Source organism: Lucilia sericata, unplaced genomic scaffold, assembly GCF_015586225.1.
Source record: "Lucilia sericata isolate MDLA Ls3-8-SP2 unplaced genomic scaffold, ASM1558622v1 Contig002704F_arrow, whole genome shotgun sequence".
Taxonomy (NCBI): Eukaryota; Metazoa; Arthropoda; class Insecta; order Diptera; family Calliphoridae; genus Lucilia; species Lucilia sericata.
In genome coordinates, this window is record NW_023996427.1 from 7,762 (window position 1) to 24,141 (window position 16,380).

Genomic DNA, 16,380 nt, shown 5'->3' on the forward strand with positions numbered 1-16,380 from the left:
AATAGAGGGAGAACTCAAGCCGTCAAGCATTATAATTTCAACAGATATAAATTAATTAATTTTATATTTTTTATTAATATTTTTTTTTTAAATAAATGTTTACTTCTGGTCTTTACGCATCAGTAGTTTTAATTCAGTAAATCGTATATAAATAAAAAAACTTTTTTAATTTTATTAAATAAATTTTGTCATGTCATTGAGTCAGGTTTTTCTTGACATAACAATTTGTTCCACTAATTATAATAATATTTATTATCGCAAAATAAAAACACAAAACATATTTATAATTTAAAAAAAAAAAACTTTCTATTTTTGCAAAAATTAAAGTTGCTGTATTAAAGCCAGTAAATACATCTTAAGAAAACTAAAGACCTTAAAAACTACATTTTACATTTTAATTACACTCTATCTTGTACTTTATATCTTGCACCATTACGACCATAACGAACGTATCATATCAGCTGCTTTTTCGCCAATCATAAACGATGCAGCATTGGTATGACATGTTGGTGGAAATGGTATAATACTGGTGTCGGCAACACGCAAACCCTCAATACCATGAACTTGAAGTTTTGCATTCACCACAGTGGTTGGATCGTAAGCGGGACCCATGCGACATGTAGCCACTTGATGGTGTAATGTATAAGACATGACACGTATGGAACAACGCCAATAATCATCAGAGCCAAATTGATAAGCTTCACAACCTGGTGTGGGTATGGTGTGTAAACGTGTTCCAACACGTTGCATTGACGGCATTTGTGTAATGCGTGTGGCTTCTTTAATGCCCTGCAATAGGAATTCTACATCTTCGGAGTTATCAAAATAATTGGGATTTATTGCGTGGCCATTCTAGGGGATTGCGATTGTACAGCCATATTCTACCCACTGATTTGGGATGAAACAGCATAATGAGAAGGTAAAGTGATCTTGTTGGGCATCGTTGAGAGGTTTGTAAACTTTGGTGTAGATTTCTGGTTTTAAAATTGGCGCCCTAGTGAGAGCTTGTGCCATCATCTGAAGCCAGACTTCCGGCAACATTAATAAACTCCACATCTGGCATATCGCTGGGTTCCCGGGAATTGGGTACTTTGGCAAATGTTAAAGCTTCTACACCACCTATAGAGGAGAGTAGGGTGCTGGGATCCCCCAGTAACATAAGATTTGACAATTTTGGCATTTAAGCGTGAGGTAAAAATGGTTTGTCCGGTTGTATTGGTAATAAAGGTGGGACCAAAATGACACATGTGATCATACATCAATTTTCCCACCGGCAATTCTTTTATAATGGGCACTCCTATAGCCTGAAGATTATCGCGGGGTCCAACACCCGATAACATAAGTATTTGGGGTGAATTAAAAGCTCCAGCTGATAAAATTACTTCCTTGCGAGCTCTTATGGTATATAAGATATTGCGATGTAATACTCTCACCCCATAGGCCCTTTTAGTCTGGGGATCTATTAATACCTTGGTGACACGAGCTAGAGTTACTATATGCAAATTTTTCCTACTCTCTCTAATGGGTTCTATGTAGGCTTTAAAGGCACTATGTCGTCGTCCATTTAAAGTATTTGCCTGTACATAGGAAACACCTATTTGTGATTCACCATTATAATCGGTTTTGGCATAACCCGCCTCTTGGGCCGCCTTAACATAGGCATGCACAAATTTTGTTCTAAACTTAACATCTTCCACATTTAAAGGACCCGAATGATTGTGGTAGGGAGAATATTCCAAGCCCTGAAGCTGAGCATTTTCCGATTTTAGGAAATAGGGCAAGACCTCTTGATATGACCAACCATCATTACCAAATTCGGCCCATCTATCAAAGTCTCTCCTATTGCCACGATTATAAATCATAAAATTAATGGAACTAGTGCCACCTAAAACCTTGCCACGCGGTAAATTACATTCATTGTTGGGCATGCCCCTACATGAAGCCTTTTGTGGCACCGACTTATAGCCCCAATTGGAATGGGTGCTTTGTAAATAGGCTGCCAAAGAGGGTATTTGATGTGCAATGCCCTCTAAGCCGCCCGCTTCAATAAGATACACCTGCCAGTTGGGATTCTCTGACAAACGATTGGCCAACACACAACCAGCTGGTCCACCGCCAACTATTATAAAATCATATTCAGCATTTTGTTGGGGTACTGAACAAAAAAATCGAAGAAAACACCACTAATTAGTAGTTATTAACATTTTTTCCGAAACACACAGCAAAAAAATTAATATTCAATTACAATAATTTGCTACCAAAATTAATAACTCACCATCATTGTAGCGGTTTTGTTTGACAATATTGCCTCAAGCCCAAATTTAAGAATTGTTTATTCTGTCCCACAATGACCGGCAAAAGGACTAATAATACAAAAACTCTGAACATCACCAAACTATTTTTCTGCTTGAGCGTTTTATCACTATTACTTTTTAATTTCAATCACCCAAAGCTGCGCAAACGCGTCTTGTTCGTAGCGTTTCTTTATTACAAATAAAAACTTAGTTCTGAACCAGCTTCTGTAACAACTAACTAACTGATCAAATCAAATGCACAACAATTTTTTGTTTCCTCAGTTGTATTTGAAAATGTGTGCATATGCGTAAGATTATGAGCTTTTTTCTGGTTGCCTTTTTAATATCTTTCTAATTTTCAAGTTTATTTTATGCCCTTTGTTACTGGGTGTTTGCTACTGTGACTGCCTGTTAGTAAGTGTAGAAACACAACCATGTCGACAGTTCAACGGTTTACCGTTTTGTGAGAAAAAGTGCACAAAAGTCACGGTAATGGTTTTGTTAATTGTTTTTAATTTATTTTGGTTTTGTGTACTTTTTCTCCATCAAGTAGATCAATATTGTAAGAGAAAAATAAGAAATAAGTGTTATTCAACGGCAAATAATTGTCAAACTTTTATGAGAATGCCGATGACGACTTTGTTGTGTTTCTGCACTAGGACTTTATATATATATTTCACTTATATATGTTATTTTCACTTTCTTTGCTGACATTTGTTTTGTTACACATCTTCTTAATTCTTGAGGTATTTAATTAGGTTTTACGTGATTAGTTTTATGTTGTACACCATTTCCCTTGGAAATGTATGAATAGAATGTTAATGGTGGATGATTCTTTTGGATTCATTTGATCTGACTCCAGAAGTGCTGCAGTGTCTTATAAATTATGCTTAAGCTACTTATGCAAATTGCAAACATTCTGGGTTTTAATGATCAGCATTACTATCGGGATTAGTAGATGGACTAGACAAGAATACTTCTGTTAGGACGATGCTTATTACTATCTCTCTTGTATAAAAGATTAAACATTTACGAGAGCAATGAGGTTCAGGATTCAGTCCACCCCAAGCCAGTTTCTTTAGTACCAAAAGTATAACAAGGAGAGTATACAGACAATGATTCAACGTTCTCCGAGCACCCTCCCCTTTACCTCGACGGCTTCTAACGTAGCTCTCTTTTTTGCACAAAACACCATCCAAAAAGGGCTTCAGAATCGACTCAGTGCATAGCTGGCCCGTGAGCTTATGAAACAAGAAAAAAGCTCTATTAAATGGGCAAAATCTCACATCGAAGGGATCAAAATTAACACTACTCTTAAGGAGCATGATAATCCTAAACGGAAGTCATCCAAAGTAGCGCCTATACAACAGTGGTCTGGAGACTTTACCCTTCCAGGATCCAAGAAGTCCTTTACGGATCATGAAAGGTCGTATGATCACAATTTGGGCGACCATTGACCACAACAATAGTGATGACACCATTTCTTTTGGTAACTGGAAATTGGTTGTCATGGCTCTCAGAGGGACGTTCTTAAAGTTCGTTCGGTAACATCTCGGACCAAACACCCAAATGCGAAGACGTGGGTTGGCATCAATGCCGTAAACAATCTTCTTCGAGTTGATCGAAGAAGATTAGGTCTGGCGCGGAACTCGAAACAATACCTTTGTCGATGTCCCAGAAAGCCCAATATGACTCAAGGTTACTGAGACAGTGTTTAAAGCTGTCACTTCTTAAAACATTGGCGAAATTCTCTTAGAAAGGGAAAACAATTGATAGTGGAAAGGTCCAAAGTACACGTTCTGCGTTAGTAGTTATAACTGGTCATTGACCAGTTTGGTAAGTATGCCAAAAGGGTAAACTTCCCTACAACGATTTCATAAGAAGTTGTAACAATGAAGACGAAAACTACAGAACATATTCTTTGTAATTGTAATGAACTAAGACAGAGTTTGGACTATACAATAGACTATAGGCTATACAATAGACTAGACTATAGACTATACTATAGATTATACTATAGACTAGACTATAGACTAGACTATAGACTAGACTATAGACTAGACTATAGACCAGACTATAGATTAGACTATAGACTAGACTATAGACTAGACTATAGACTAGACTATAGACTAGACTATAGACTAGACTATAGACTAGACTATAGACTAGACTATAGACTAGACTATAGAATAGACTATAGACTAGACTATAGACTAGACTATAGACTAGACTATAGACTAGACTATAGACTAGACTATAGACTAGACTATAGACTAGACTATAGACTAGACTATAGACTAGACTATAGACTAGATTATAGACTAGACTATAGACTAGACTATAGACTAGACTATAGACTAGACTATAGACTAGACTATAGACTAGACTATAGACTAGACTATAGAATAGACTATAGACTAGACTATAGACTAGACTATAGACTAGACTATAGACTAGACTATAGACTAGACTATAGACTATACTATAGACTAGACTATAGACTAGACTTTAGGCTAGACTTTAGGCTAGACTATAGGCTAGACTATAGACTAGACTATAGACTAGACTATAGACTAGACTATAGACTAGATATAGACTAGACTATAGACTAGACTATAGACTAGACTATAGACTAGACTATAGACTAGACTATAGACTAGACTATAGACTAGACTATAGACTAGACTATAGACTAGACTATAGACTAGACTATAGACTAGACTATAGACTAGACTATAGACTAGACTATAGACTAGACTATAGACTAGACTATAGACTAGACTATAGACTAGACTATAGACTAGACTATAGACTAGACTATAGACTAGACTATAGACTAGACTATAGACTAGATATAGACTAGACTATAGACTAGACTATAGACTAGACTATAGACTAGACTATAGACTAGACTATAGACTAGACTATAGACTAGACTATAGACTAGACTATAGACTAGACTATAGACTAGTCTATAGTCTAGTCTATAGTCTAGTCTATAGTCTAGTCTATAGTCTAGTCTATAGAGTCTATAGTCTAGTCTATAGTCTAGTCTATAGTCTAGTCTAGTATCGTCTATAGTCTAGTCTATAGTCTAGTCTATAGTCTAGTCTATAGTCTTAGTCTATAGTCTAGTCTATAGTCTAGTCTATAGTCTAGTCTATAGTCTAGTCTATAGTCTAGTCTATAGTCTAGTCTATAGTCTAGTCTATAGTCTAGTCTATAGTCTAGTCTATAGTCTAGTCTATAGTCTAGTCTATAGTCTAGTCTATAGTCTAGTCTATAGTCTAGTCTATAGTCTAGTCTATAGTCTAGTCTATAGTCTAGTCTATAGTCTAGTCTATAGTCTAGTCTATAGTCTAGTCTATAGTCTAGTCTATAGTCTAGTCTATAGTCTAGTCTATAGTCTAGTCTATAGTCTAGTCTATAGTCTAGTCTATAGTCTAGTCTATAGTCTAGTCTATAGTCTAGTCTATAGTCTAGTCTATAGTCTAGTCTATAGTCTAGTCTATAGTCTAGTCTATAGTCTAGTCTATAGTATATCTATAGTATAGTCTATAGTCTAGTCTATGTATAGCCTATAGTCTATTGTATAGTCCAAACTCTGTCTTAGTTCATTACAATTACAAAGAATATGTTCTGTAGTTTCGTCTTCATTGTTACAACTTCTTATGAAATCGTTGTAGGGAAGTTTTACCCTTTTGGCATACTTACCAACTGGTCAATGACCAGTTATAACTACTAACGCAGAACGTGTACTTTGGACCCTTTCCACTATCAATTGTTTTCCCTTTCTAAGAGAATTTCGCCAATGTTTTTAAGAAGTGACAGCTTTAAACACTGTCTCAGTAACCTTGAGTCATATTGGGCTTTCTGGGACATCGACAAAGGTATTGTTTCGAGTTCCGCGCCAGACTAATCTTCTTCGATCAACTCGAAGAAGATTGTTACGGCATTGATGCCAACCCACGTCTTCGCATTTGGGTGTTTGGTCCGAGATGTTACCGAACGAACTTTAAGAACGTCCCTCTGAGAGCCATGACAACCAATTTCCAGTTACCAAAAGAAATGGTGTCATCACTATTGTTGTGGTCAATGGTCGCCCAAATTGTGATCATACGACCTTTTCATGATCCGTAAAGGACTTCTTGGATCCTGGAAGGGTAAAGTCTCCAGACCACTGTTGTATAGGCGCTACTTTGGATGACTTCCGTTTAGGATTATCATGCTCCTTAAGAGTAGTGTTAATTTTGATCCCTTCGATGTGAGATTTTGCCCATTTAATAGAGCTTTTTTCTTGTTTCATAAGCTCACGGGCCAGCTATGCACTGAGTCGATTCTGAAGCCCTTTTTGGATGGTGTTTTGTGCAAAAAGAGAGCTACGTTAGAAGCCGTCGAGGTAAAGGGAGGGTGCTCGGAGAACGTTGAATCATTGTCTGTATACTCTCCTTGTTATACTTTTGGTACTAAAGAAACTGGCTTGGGGTGGACTGAATCCTGAACCTCATTGCTCTCGTAAATGTTTAATCTTTTTATACAAGAGAGATAGTAATAAGCATCGTCCTAACAGAAGTATTCTTGTCTAGTCCATCTACTAATCCCGATAGTAATGCTGATCATTAAAACCCAGAATGTTTGCAATTTGCATAAGTAGCTTAAGCATAATTTATAAGACACTGCAGCACTTCTGGAGTCAGATCAAATGAATCCAAAAGAATCATCCACCATTAACATTCTATTCAATACATTTCCAAGGGAAATGGTGTACAACATAAAACTAATCACGTAAAACCTAATTAAATACCTCAAGAATTAAGAAGATGTGTAACAAAACAAATGTCAGCAAAGAAAGTGAAAATAACATATATAAGTGAAATATATATATAAAGTCCTAGTGCAGAAACACAACAAAGTCGTCATCGGCATTCTCATAAAAGTTTGACAATTATTTGCCGTTGGAATAACACTTATTTCTTATTTTTCTCTTACAATATTGATCTACTTGATGGAGAAAAAGTACACAAAACCAAAATAAATTAAAAACAATTAACAAAACCATTACCGTGACTTTTGTGCACTTTTTCTCACAAAACGGTAAACCGTTGAACTGTCGACATGGTTGTGTTTCTACACTTACTAACAGGCAGTCACAGTAGCAAACACCCAGTAACAAAGGGCATAAAATAAACTTGAAAATTAGAAAGATATTAAAAAGGCAACCAGAAAAAAGCTCATAATCTTACGCATATGCACACATTTTCAAATACAACTGAGGAAACAAAAAATTGTTGTGCATTTGATTTGATCAGTTAGTTAGTTGTTACAGAAGCTGGTTCAGAACTAAGTTTTTATTTGTAATAAAGAAACGCTACGAACAAGACGCGTTTGCGCAGCTTTGGGTGATTGAAATTAAAAAGTAATAGTGATAAAACGCTCAAGCAGAAAAATAGTTTGGTGATGTTCAGAGTTTTTGTATTATTAGTCCTTTTGCCGGTCATTGTGGGACAGAATAAACAATTCTTAAATTTGGGCTTGAGCAATATTGTCAAACAAAACCGCTACAATGATGGTGAGTTATTAATTTTGGTAGCAAATTATTGTAATTGAATATTAATTTTTTTGCTGTGTGTTTCGGAAAAAATGTTAATAACTAACTAATTAGTGGTGTTTCTTCGATTTTTTTTGTTCAGTACCCCAACAAAATGCTGAATATGATTTTATAATAGTTGGCGGTGGACCAGCTGGTTGTGTGTTGGCCAATCGTTTGTCAGAGAATCCCAACTGGCAGGTGTATCTTATTGAAGCGGGCGGCTTAGAGGGCATTGCACATCAAATACCCTCTTTGGCAGCCTATTTACAAAGCACCCATTCCAATTGGGGCTATAAGTCGGTGCCACAAAAGGCTTCATGTAGGGGCATGCCCAACAATGAATGTAATTTACCGCGTGGCAAGGTTTTAGGTGGCACTAGTTCCATTAATTTTATGATTTATAATCGTGGCAATAGGAGAGACTTTGATAGATGGGCCGAATTTGGTAATGATGGTTGGTCATATCAAGAGGTCTTGCCCTATTTCCTAAAATCGGAAAATGCTCAGCTTCAGGGCTTGGAATATTCTCCCTACCACAATCATTCGGGTCCTTTAAATGTGGAAGATGTTAAGTTTAGAACAAAATTTGTGCATGCCTATGTTAAGGCGGCCCAAGAGGCGGGTTATGCCAAAACCGATTATAATGGTGAATCACAAATAGGTGTTTCCTATGTACAGGCAAATACTTTAAATGGACGACGACATAGTGCCTTTAAAGCCTACATAGAACCCATTAGAGAGAGTAGGAAAAATTTGCATATAGTAACTCTAGCTCGTGTCACCAAGGTATTAATAGATCCCCAGACTAAAAGGGCCTATGGGGTGAGAGTATTACATCGCAATATCTTATATACCATAAGAGCTCGCAAGGAAGTAATTTTATCAGCTGGAGCTTTTAATTCACCCCAAATACTTATGTTATCGGGTGTTGGACCCCGCGATAATCTTCAGGCTATAGGAGTGCCCATTATAAAAGAATTGCCGGTGGGAAAATTGATGTATGATCACATGTGTCATTTTGGTCCCACCTTTATTACCAATACAACCGGACAAACCATTTTTACCTCACGCTTAAATGCCAAAATTGTCAAATCTTATGTTACTGGGGATCCCAGCACCCTACTCTCCTCTATAGGTGGTGTAGAAGCTTTAACATTTGCCAAAGTACCCAATTCCCGGGAACCCAGCGATATGCCAGATGTGGAGTTTATTAATGTTGCCGGAAGTCTGGCTTCAGATGATGGCACAGCTCTCACTAGGGCGCCAATTTTAAACCAGAAATCTACACCAAAGTTTACAAACCTCTCAACGATGCCCAACAAGATCACTTTACCTTTCTCATTATGCTGTTTCATCCCAAATCAGTGGGTAGAATATGGCTGTACAATCGCAATCCCCTAGAATGGCCACGCATAAATCCCAATTATTTTGATAACTCCGAAGATGTAGAATTCCTATTGCAGGGCATTAAAGAAGCCACACGCATTACACAAATGCCGTCAATGCAACGTGTTGGAACACGTTTACACACCATACCCACACCAGGTTGTGAAGCTTATCAATTTGGCTCTGATGATTATTGGCGTTGTTCCATACGTGTCATGTCTTATACATTACACCATCAAGTGGCTACATGTCGCATGGGTCCCGCTTACGATCCAACCACTGTGGTGAATGCAAAACTTCAAGTTCATGGTATTGAGGGTTTGCGTGTTGCCGACACCAGTATTATACCATTTCCACCAACATGTCATACCAATGCTGCATCGTTTATGATTGGCGAAAAAGCAGCTGATATGATACGTTCGTTATGGTCGTAATGGTGCAAGATATAAAGTACAAGATAGAGTGTAATTAAAATGTAAAATGTAGTTTTTAAGGTCTTTAGTTTCTTAAGATGTATTTACTGGCTTTAATACAGCAACTTTAATTTTTGCAAAAATAGAAAGTTTTTTTTTTTAAATTATAATATGTTTTGTGTTTTATTTTGCGATAATAAATATTATTATAATTAGTGGAACAAATTGTTATGTCAAGAAAAACCTGACTCAATGACATGACAAAATTTATTTAATAAAATTAAAAAAGTTTTTTTATTTATATACGATTTACTGAATTAAAACTACTGATGCGTAAAGACCAGAAGTAAACATTTATTTAAAAAAAATATTAATAAAAAATATAAAATTAATTAATTTATATCTGTTGAAATTATAATGCTTGACGGCTTGAGTTCTCCCTCTATTTTCAACCATTGCTCGGACATTTGTGAATCCAGTAATCCCTATGAAAGCCTAACGATACATCAACCTTGACCAGTATTTATCTTACAATCTTTAAAAATGCACCCATTATCCCAGTTATCACATTTGAAGTCTAGTCATCCCTGGTCATTTACACTGTAGAACCGTCAGCTGATAACACGAAAAAGATGAGATTTGAAAATCATAAAACCAAAAACGAAAAACTCATAAAATTTGATATTAACCTAACTATAGACTGATCTAAAGGCAAGACGATAGACTAATCTATAATCAAGACTATAGACTGATCGATAGTCAAGACTATAGACTGATCGATAGTCAAGACTATAGACTGATCTATAGTCAAGACCATAGACTGATCTATAGTCCAGACTATACACTGATCTATAGCCAAGACTATAGACTGATCTATAGTCAAGATTATAGACTGGTCTATAGTCAATACTATAGACTAATCTTTGGTCAAGACTATGGACTGGTCTATACTCAAGACTATAGACTGATCTATAGTTAAGACTATAGACTTATCCATAGTCAAGAGTATAGACTGATCTATAGTGAAGAGTATAGACTGATTTATAGTCAAGATTATAGATTGATCTATAATCAAGACTATAGACTGATCGATAGTCAATATTATAAACTGATCGATAGTCAAGACTATAGATTGATCTATAGTCAAGATTATAGACTGGTCTATAGTCAATACTACAGACTAATCTTTGGTCAAGACTATAGACTGATCTATATTCAAGGCTATAGACTGAAGAGTATAGACTGATCTATAGTCAAGATTATAGACTGGTCTATAGTCAATACTATAGACTAATCTTTGGTCAAGACTATAGACTGATCGATAGTCAAGACTATAGACTGATCCATAGTCAAGACCATAGACTGATATATAGCCAAGATTATAGACTGATCGATAGTCAAGACCATAGACTGATCTATAGTCAACACTATAGACTGATCTATAGTCAAGACTACAAACTGATCTATTGTCAAGGCTATAGGCTGATCTACAATCAAAACTATAGACTATCTTTATGTATATATTTGACAATGGATGTTATTGAAAAATTTGGTGTTAATTTGGTACCAGGCGTGTTTATTTATTTTTCCCTCTGTGTAGACTGATCTATAGTCAAGACTATAGACTGATCTATATCCAAGACTATAGACTGATCTATAGTCAAAACTAATTACTGATCTATAGTCAAAACTATTGACTATAAACGCTATAGACTGGTTTATAGTCAAGGCTATAGACTGATCTTAGTCAAGACTATAGACAGATCTATAGTCGAAACTATAAACTGATCTATAATCAAGACTTTAGAGTGATCTATAATCAATACTATAGACTGATCTATATTCAAGAATATAGACTGGTCTATAGTCAAGACTATAGACTGATCTATAGTCAAGACTATAGACTGATCTATAGTCAAGACTATAGACTGCTCTATAGTCAAGACTATAGACTGATCTGTAGTCAAGACTATAAACTGATCTATAGTGAAGACTAGTTGTCTGGAATTATCTTATACAACTGTATGACTGGACTCCGACAGGTGTTATATGTATGTATATCATTGTTGATGCATGTACAACAATTTAGTGTGTGCAAAAATTTTGGCAAAAATTCACATACATAAATACATACACATACATGCATGATAACGCTTAAATAAACTCTGTTTTAGCGGTAATTTAAACGACCGCTTTTGCGTGTTTGAAAATTTCTTAACTTGTACCAAATAAAAACACATACATACACACATACTACTATGAAACATGAATGAATTATAACAATAAAAAAACTACTGGTTAATAAAAAGAAAATCATTACATTTGTTTAACACTCCTTTATAGCACCATACTTAACCATATAACTACTTATTCGAAAGTGATTAAATATTTTAATAAAACTGACAATTAGACAAAATATTCAAAAGGTGCATTTATTTCACTAGTTTTTAGGAAATTTACTTTTATTAAGTTTATTTATGTAATTTACTAAAACAAATACTGTGAAAATATTTATTTAATTACTTTTTGTATTAGCGTTCGACATGTGAAGGGTATTAACAATTCGTTACTGCCGCATAAAACTATTACTTTTTTGTTATGATCAATTGCTGACATTGTTTAAAAAAAAAGAGTAATCAAGGTTAAAATATAGCGGTGAAGTTGCTATTTATTTAAAAAATTGGAACGTAATTTTAAACAAAAATGATTTGTTTATATTTTATGATATAATTTTAACAAAATAAAATAAAACGACAACGAAGAAATAATACCGTTGATAACTGCACAACGTTAAGTGGAATTTTAAAGCGTAAGAGTTGCAAAGTGAAGTGAAGGTGGCAATTAATTCTAATTTAAATAATTTTAAAAGGTCATTAAACTCTGAGAATTTCAGATAAATCCAGTAGATGCTGCGCAGTATTTGGCTCCCAGCAATCAGTCGGAAGTAAACGTTAGAATTTCAGATAAATCAAAAATCAACGATTACGATGCAAGTTTTAAGATTCAATTAAATACATTAGGACAGACGTGAGCAGCAAATAATTATAATTTACACAAGTAGGAAAGTATAGTCGGGCATGACCGAATATATGATACAATTATATTTTAAAATTTATTTATTTATTTTGTATGTTGAATTTTGCATTAATTCCGATGTATTTAAGCAATTTATTGATGAAAAACTTATAAAATTTGTAGGAGGATTGTACTTTTATGGGGACAAGGTCAAATAAGGGCCGATCATTCCTAAAGTGTCATTTATGATTATGTAAGACTTTTTTCTTGGATATGTTCTTGATGCGTAAAAATATATGGGTATCGAACACGAGTTCCCTAACTACAGAGAAACGCATTTCATTGTATTATCGATAGGACACTCCACGTAGCAACGGTGCTCCAGTGAATCAATAGAGTTGGATACCCTACTGTCACCGATAAGTACCTTCGCTCTCTCTTGTAAACGGTCAAGTAACTCCAAAATAGACTTCCAAACTCCGACCCATACATTAGAGTTGTATTCCATTTTTGGTCGGATATAAGTGGTGTAAATAGAAAGATCAAATTGAGTGAAGGACCGCTTCAAAAAAATGAGACACTTGAATGCCTGGGTCACGCCATAGGTTCCTAACTAAGGCACTGGTACGGGAGCGCACAACAGGCCCGATAGGGTCCTAGGCAACGATACGAACGAACGAACGAACGAACGAACGAACGAACGAACGAACGAACGAACGAACGAACGAAACGAACGAAACGAACGAAACGAACGAAACGAAACGAACGAACGAACGAACGAACGAACGAACGAACGAACGAACGAACGAACGAACGAACGAACGAACTAACGAAGAACGAACGAACGAACGAACGAACGAACGAACGAACGAACGAACGAACGAACGAACGACGAAACGAACGAACGAACGAACGAACGAACGAACGAACGAACGAACGAACGAACGAACGAACGAACGAACGAACGAACGAACGAACGAACGAACGAACGAACTGAACGAACGAACGAACGAACGAACGAACGAACGAACGAACGAAACGAACGAACGAACGAACGAACGAACGAACGAACGAACGAACGAACACGAACGAACGAACGAACGAACGAAGAACGAACGAAACGAACGAACGAACGAACGAACGAACGAACAACGAACGAACGAACGAACGAACGAACGAACGAACGAACGAAAACGAACGAACGAACGAACGAACGAACGAACGAACGAACGACGAACGAACGAACGAACGAAACGAACGAAACGAACGAACGAACGAACAAACGAACGAACGAACGAACGAACGAACGAACGAACTAACGAACGAACGAACGAACGAACGAACGAAACGAACGAACGAAACGAACTAACGAACGAACGAACGAACGAACAAACGAACGAAAGAACGAACGAACGAACGAACTAACTAAAAACGAACTAACGAACTAACTAAACTAAAACTAACTAACTAACTAACAAACTAACTAACTAACTAACTAACTAACTAAAAAACTAAACTAACTAACTAACTCACTAACTAACTAACTACCTACCTAACTAACTAACTAACTAACTAACTTACTAACTAACTAACTAACTCACTAACTTACTAACTAAATGGCCAAATAGACTACACTTTACAAACTATATTTTTCGTTTGTGCAAGCCTGTTGAGTAGTGTATGAGGATGTTTCGTGTTTGTACAAATGCTTGCGGGTTGTTTGTACAAAAATCAAAAAGTTTTGATTTTTACACAAACATATTGAATTTTTGTCAAATCGTATGTTGGTTAATGTTCATCAATAATAAATTTTTCATTTTCTAAGAAAAATTGTCATCAGCAATATTTCGACAACAAATATTTAAACAAGTCTTAAGTACTTATCTTTGCAAAAAAAATAGCAAATATAATTTATTATCATTAACAAAAACAACCTGACCTCCCACAATATTCCACACGTCTAGTCCATTGAATATACAATTTAATAGTTTATTGCAACAATAACAAATACTTAATATGCAAAACTTTTCAATATATAAACTATACAAATGTTTGCTCAATTAAATAAACAAATAAAAATGCAAAGAGAGTAATGAACACTATAGTAATAAAGAAAAGTTTATTCACCTATATAAAAAAAAAAACAATAAAATGGAATAATTATACAAACACAGATCTAATTTTGAAACCAGTTTGCTTAAGAGTATAATTATAAATTATTTACAAATACTATACATATATTGATGTTTACTTTATACTTATTATGTTGATATTAAAAATATTTAATTATTACTTTAGTTTTTTTTAATGTTTATCTATTGTAAGAGATAAATGTGAATATTACATAGATGAGAAATGTTAAAATGTGTAGGTGTGAATAAATATGACCTGGAACTTTGATAAAATTAGTGCAAAAAAACTCTCCGATTTCGATAAAATTATTTACAAAACATCTCTAGAGGGCTTTCAGTTGAATCAATTTTTGGAGTATTTGGAGTTTCTATATATATCGACCATCAAAGACATATAAAAATGCAGAATTCACTACAGATGGCGTATTTTTTGAATGCGATTTTTGTCGTTAGTAACAAACTTATATAATATTTGAAGTAGACATATCTGATATTTATTCACACTTAAGATAGCTTAAGTTAGGCAGAGAGAATGATGTATAATACATAAAATCCAAGGAGATATATCTGTGTGGTTCCAACCACTGTTTCATTATTCCTTGTGGTCCTAAGGGATTTTTCTCGGCCATGTTTTCATGAGTCTCATGTGAGATCTCTGATCAATCTGATAATATAGACTACTGCATTCCCACAAAGACCACACTTCTCGAACTATCACATGACACCAGTTTGGAAAGAATTTACTCTCTACTCAGCCTTTCTACATATACGGAAAGAGTCAAAAAGAATGGAGAAGATAGGGGTGACTTCATCCCCGAATTTCCGATTATAACGTCATTTAGACTTCAGAATTGATGCAGCATATTCTAGGCTGGGATCACGGCCATCGAATAAGCAGCAAACTAAATCCCCGCCTGACATCCTTAAACAGGATGACAAAGCATTCAAAAATTCGTACTAACTTGAATATGGGAAAACGGGGATTCCACTGGCAACTGTATTGCTGATGAACTGGTAAATACAGGTGTGTTATCGCCTGTTATTTCTCGCGCTTTTCCCGGAAGTTAGTTTTGTGTTTAGGCAGTGTTTAAACAACAAAGTTGCTTCACGAAAATTAAAATTGTTTTCCATTTCCGGGAAGTTTTGCTTTACTTCTTTAATTTGTCAACAAGCGTCGCTGAAAAACTGCAATTGCTCTGATAAAATCTGATCAGATCAGGCTACTGTCTATTATGATCTTATAAAACGTGATCAGATCATAACAAGGCATCTATAACGAGTACAACTAAAGCGTATAAGGTCAGACGTGAAGCGTTATATTCCATTGCTATACATGTTAAAAACTGCTTAGAAAGAGGCCTCAACCGCTTTATAGTCCAGACCTTGCCCCATTCCATTACAATTTTTTGCAATCGATGTAGAGCGTTTTCTCTGGGATACGCTTCACAACAGAACAGGGTAGAGATACAAGCCGAAACGGCTCAAATCGGCGGCGGCTGGTAATATTTTGCAAGCCGCGCCGCCGCCGACTTCTTTCTGCTCAAAAGCTA

At 35.5% G+C, this 16,380-nt stretch overlaps 1 protein-coding gene and 1 pseudogene across 1 annotated transcript; one reads left to right on the forward strand and one right to left on the reverse strand.

Annotated features, from left to right (window-relative positions):
* Window positions 1-432: 432 nt before the first annotated feature.
* Window positions 433-6,274, reverse strand: LOC119614220 (annotated as a pseudogene).
* A 1,477-nt stretch (window positions 6,275-7,751) lies between these two features.
* Window positions 7,752-9,704, forward strand: LOC119614221 (glucose dehydrogenase [FAD, quinone]-like). Its single transcript, XM_037970353.1, is given in 3 exon segments — window positions 7,752-7,863; window positions 7,985-9,139; window positions 9,142-9,704. Coding segments are annotated over 3 exon segments (1,830 nt in total).
* Window positions 9,705-16,380: the final 6,676 nt, after the last annotated feature.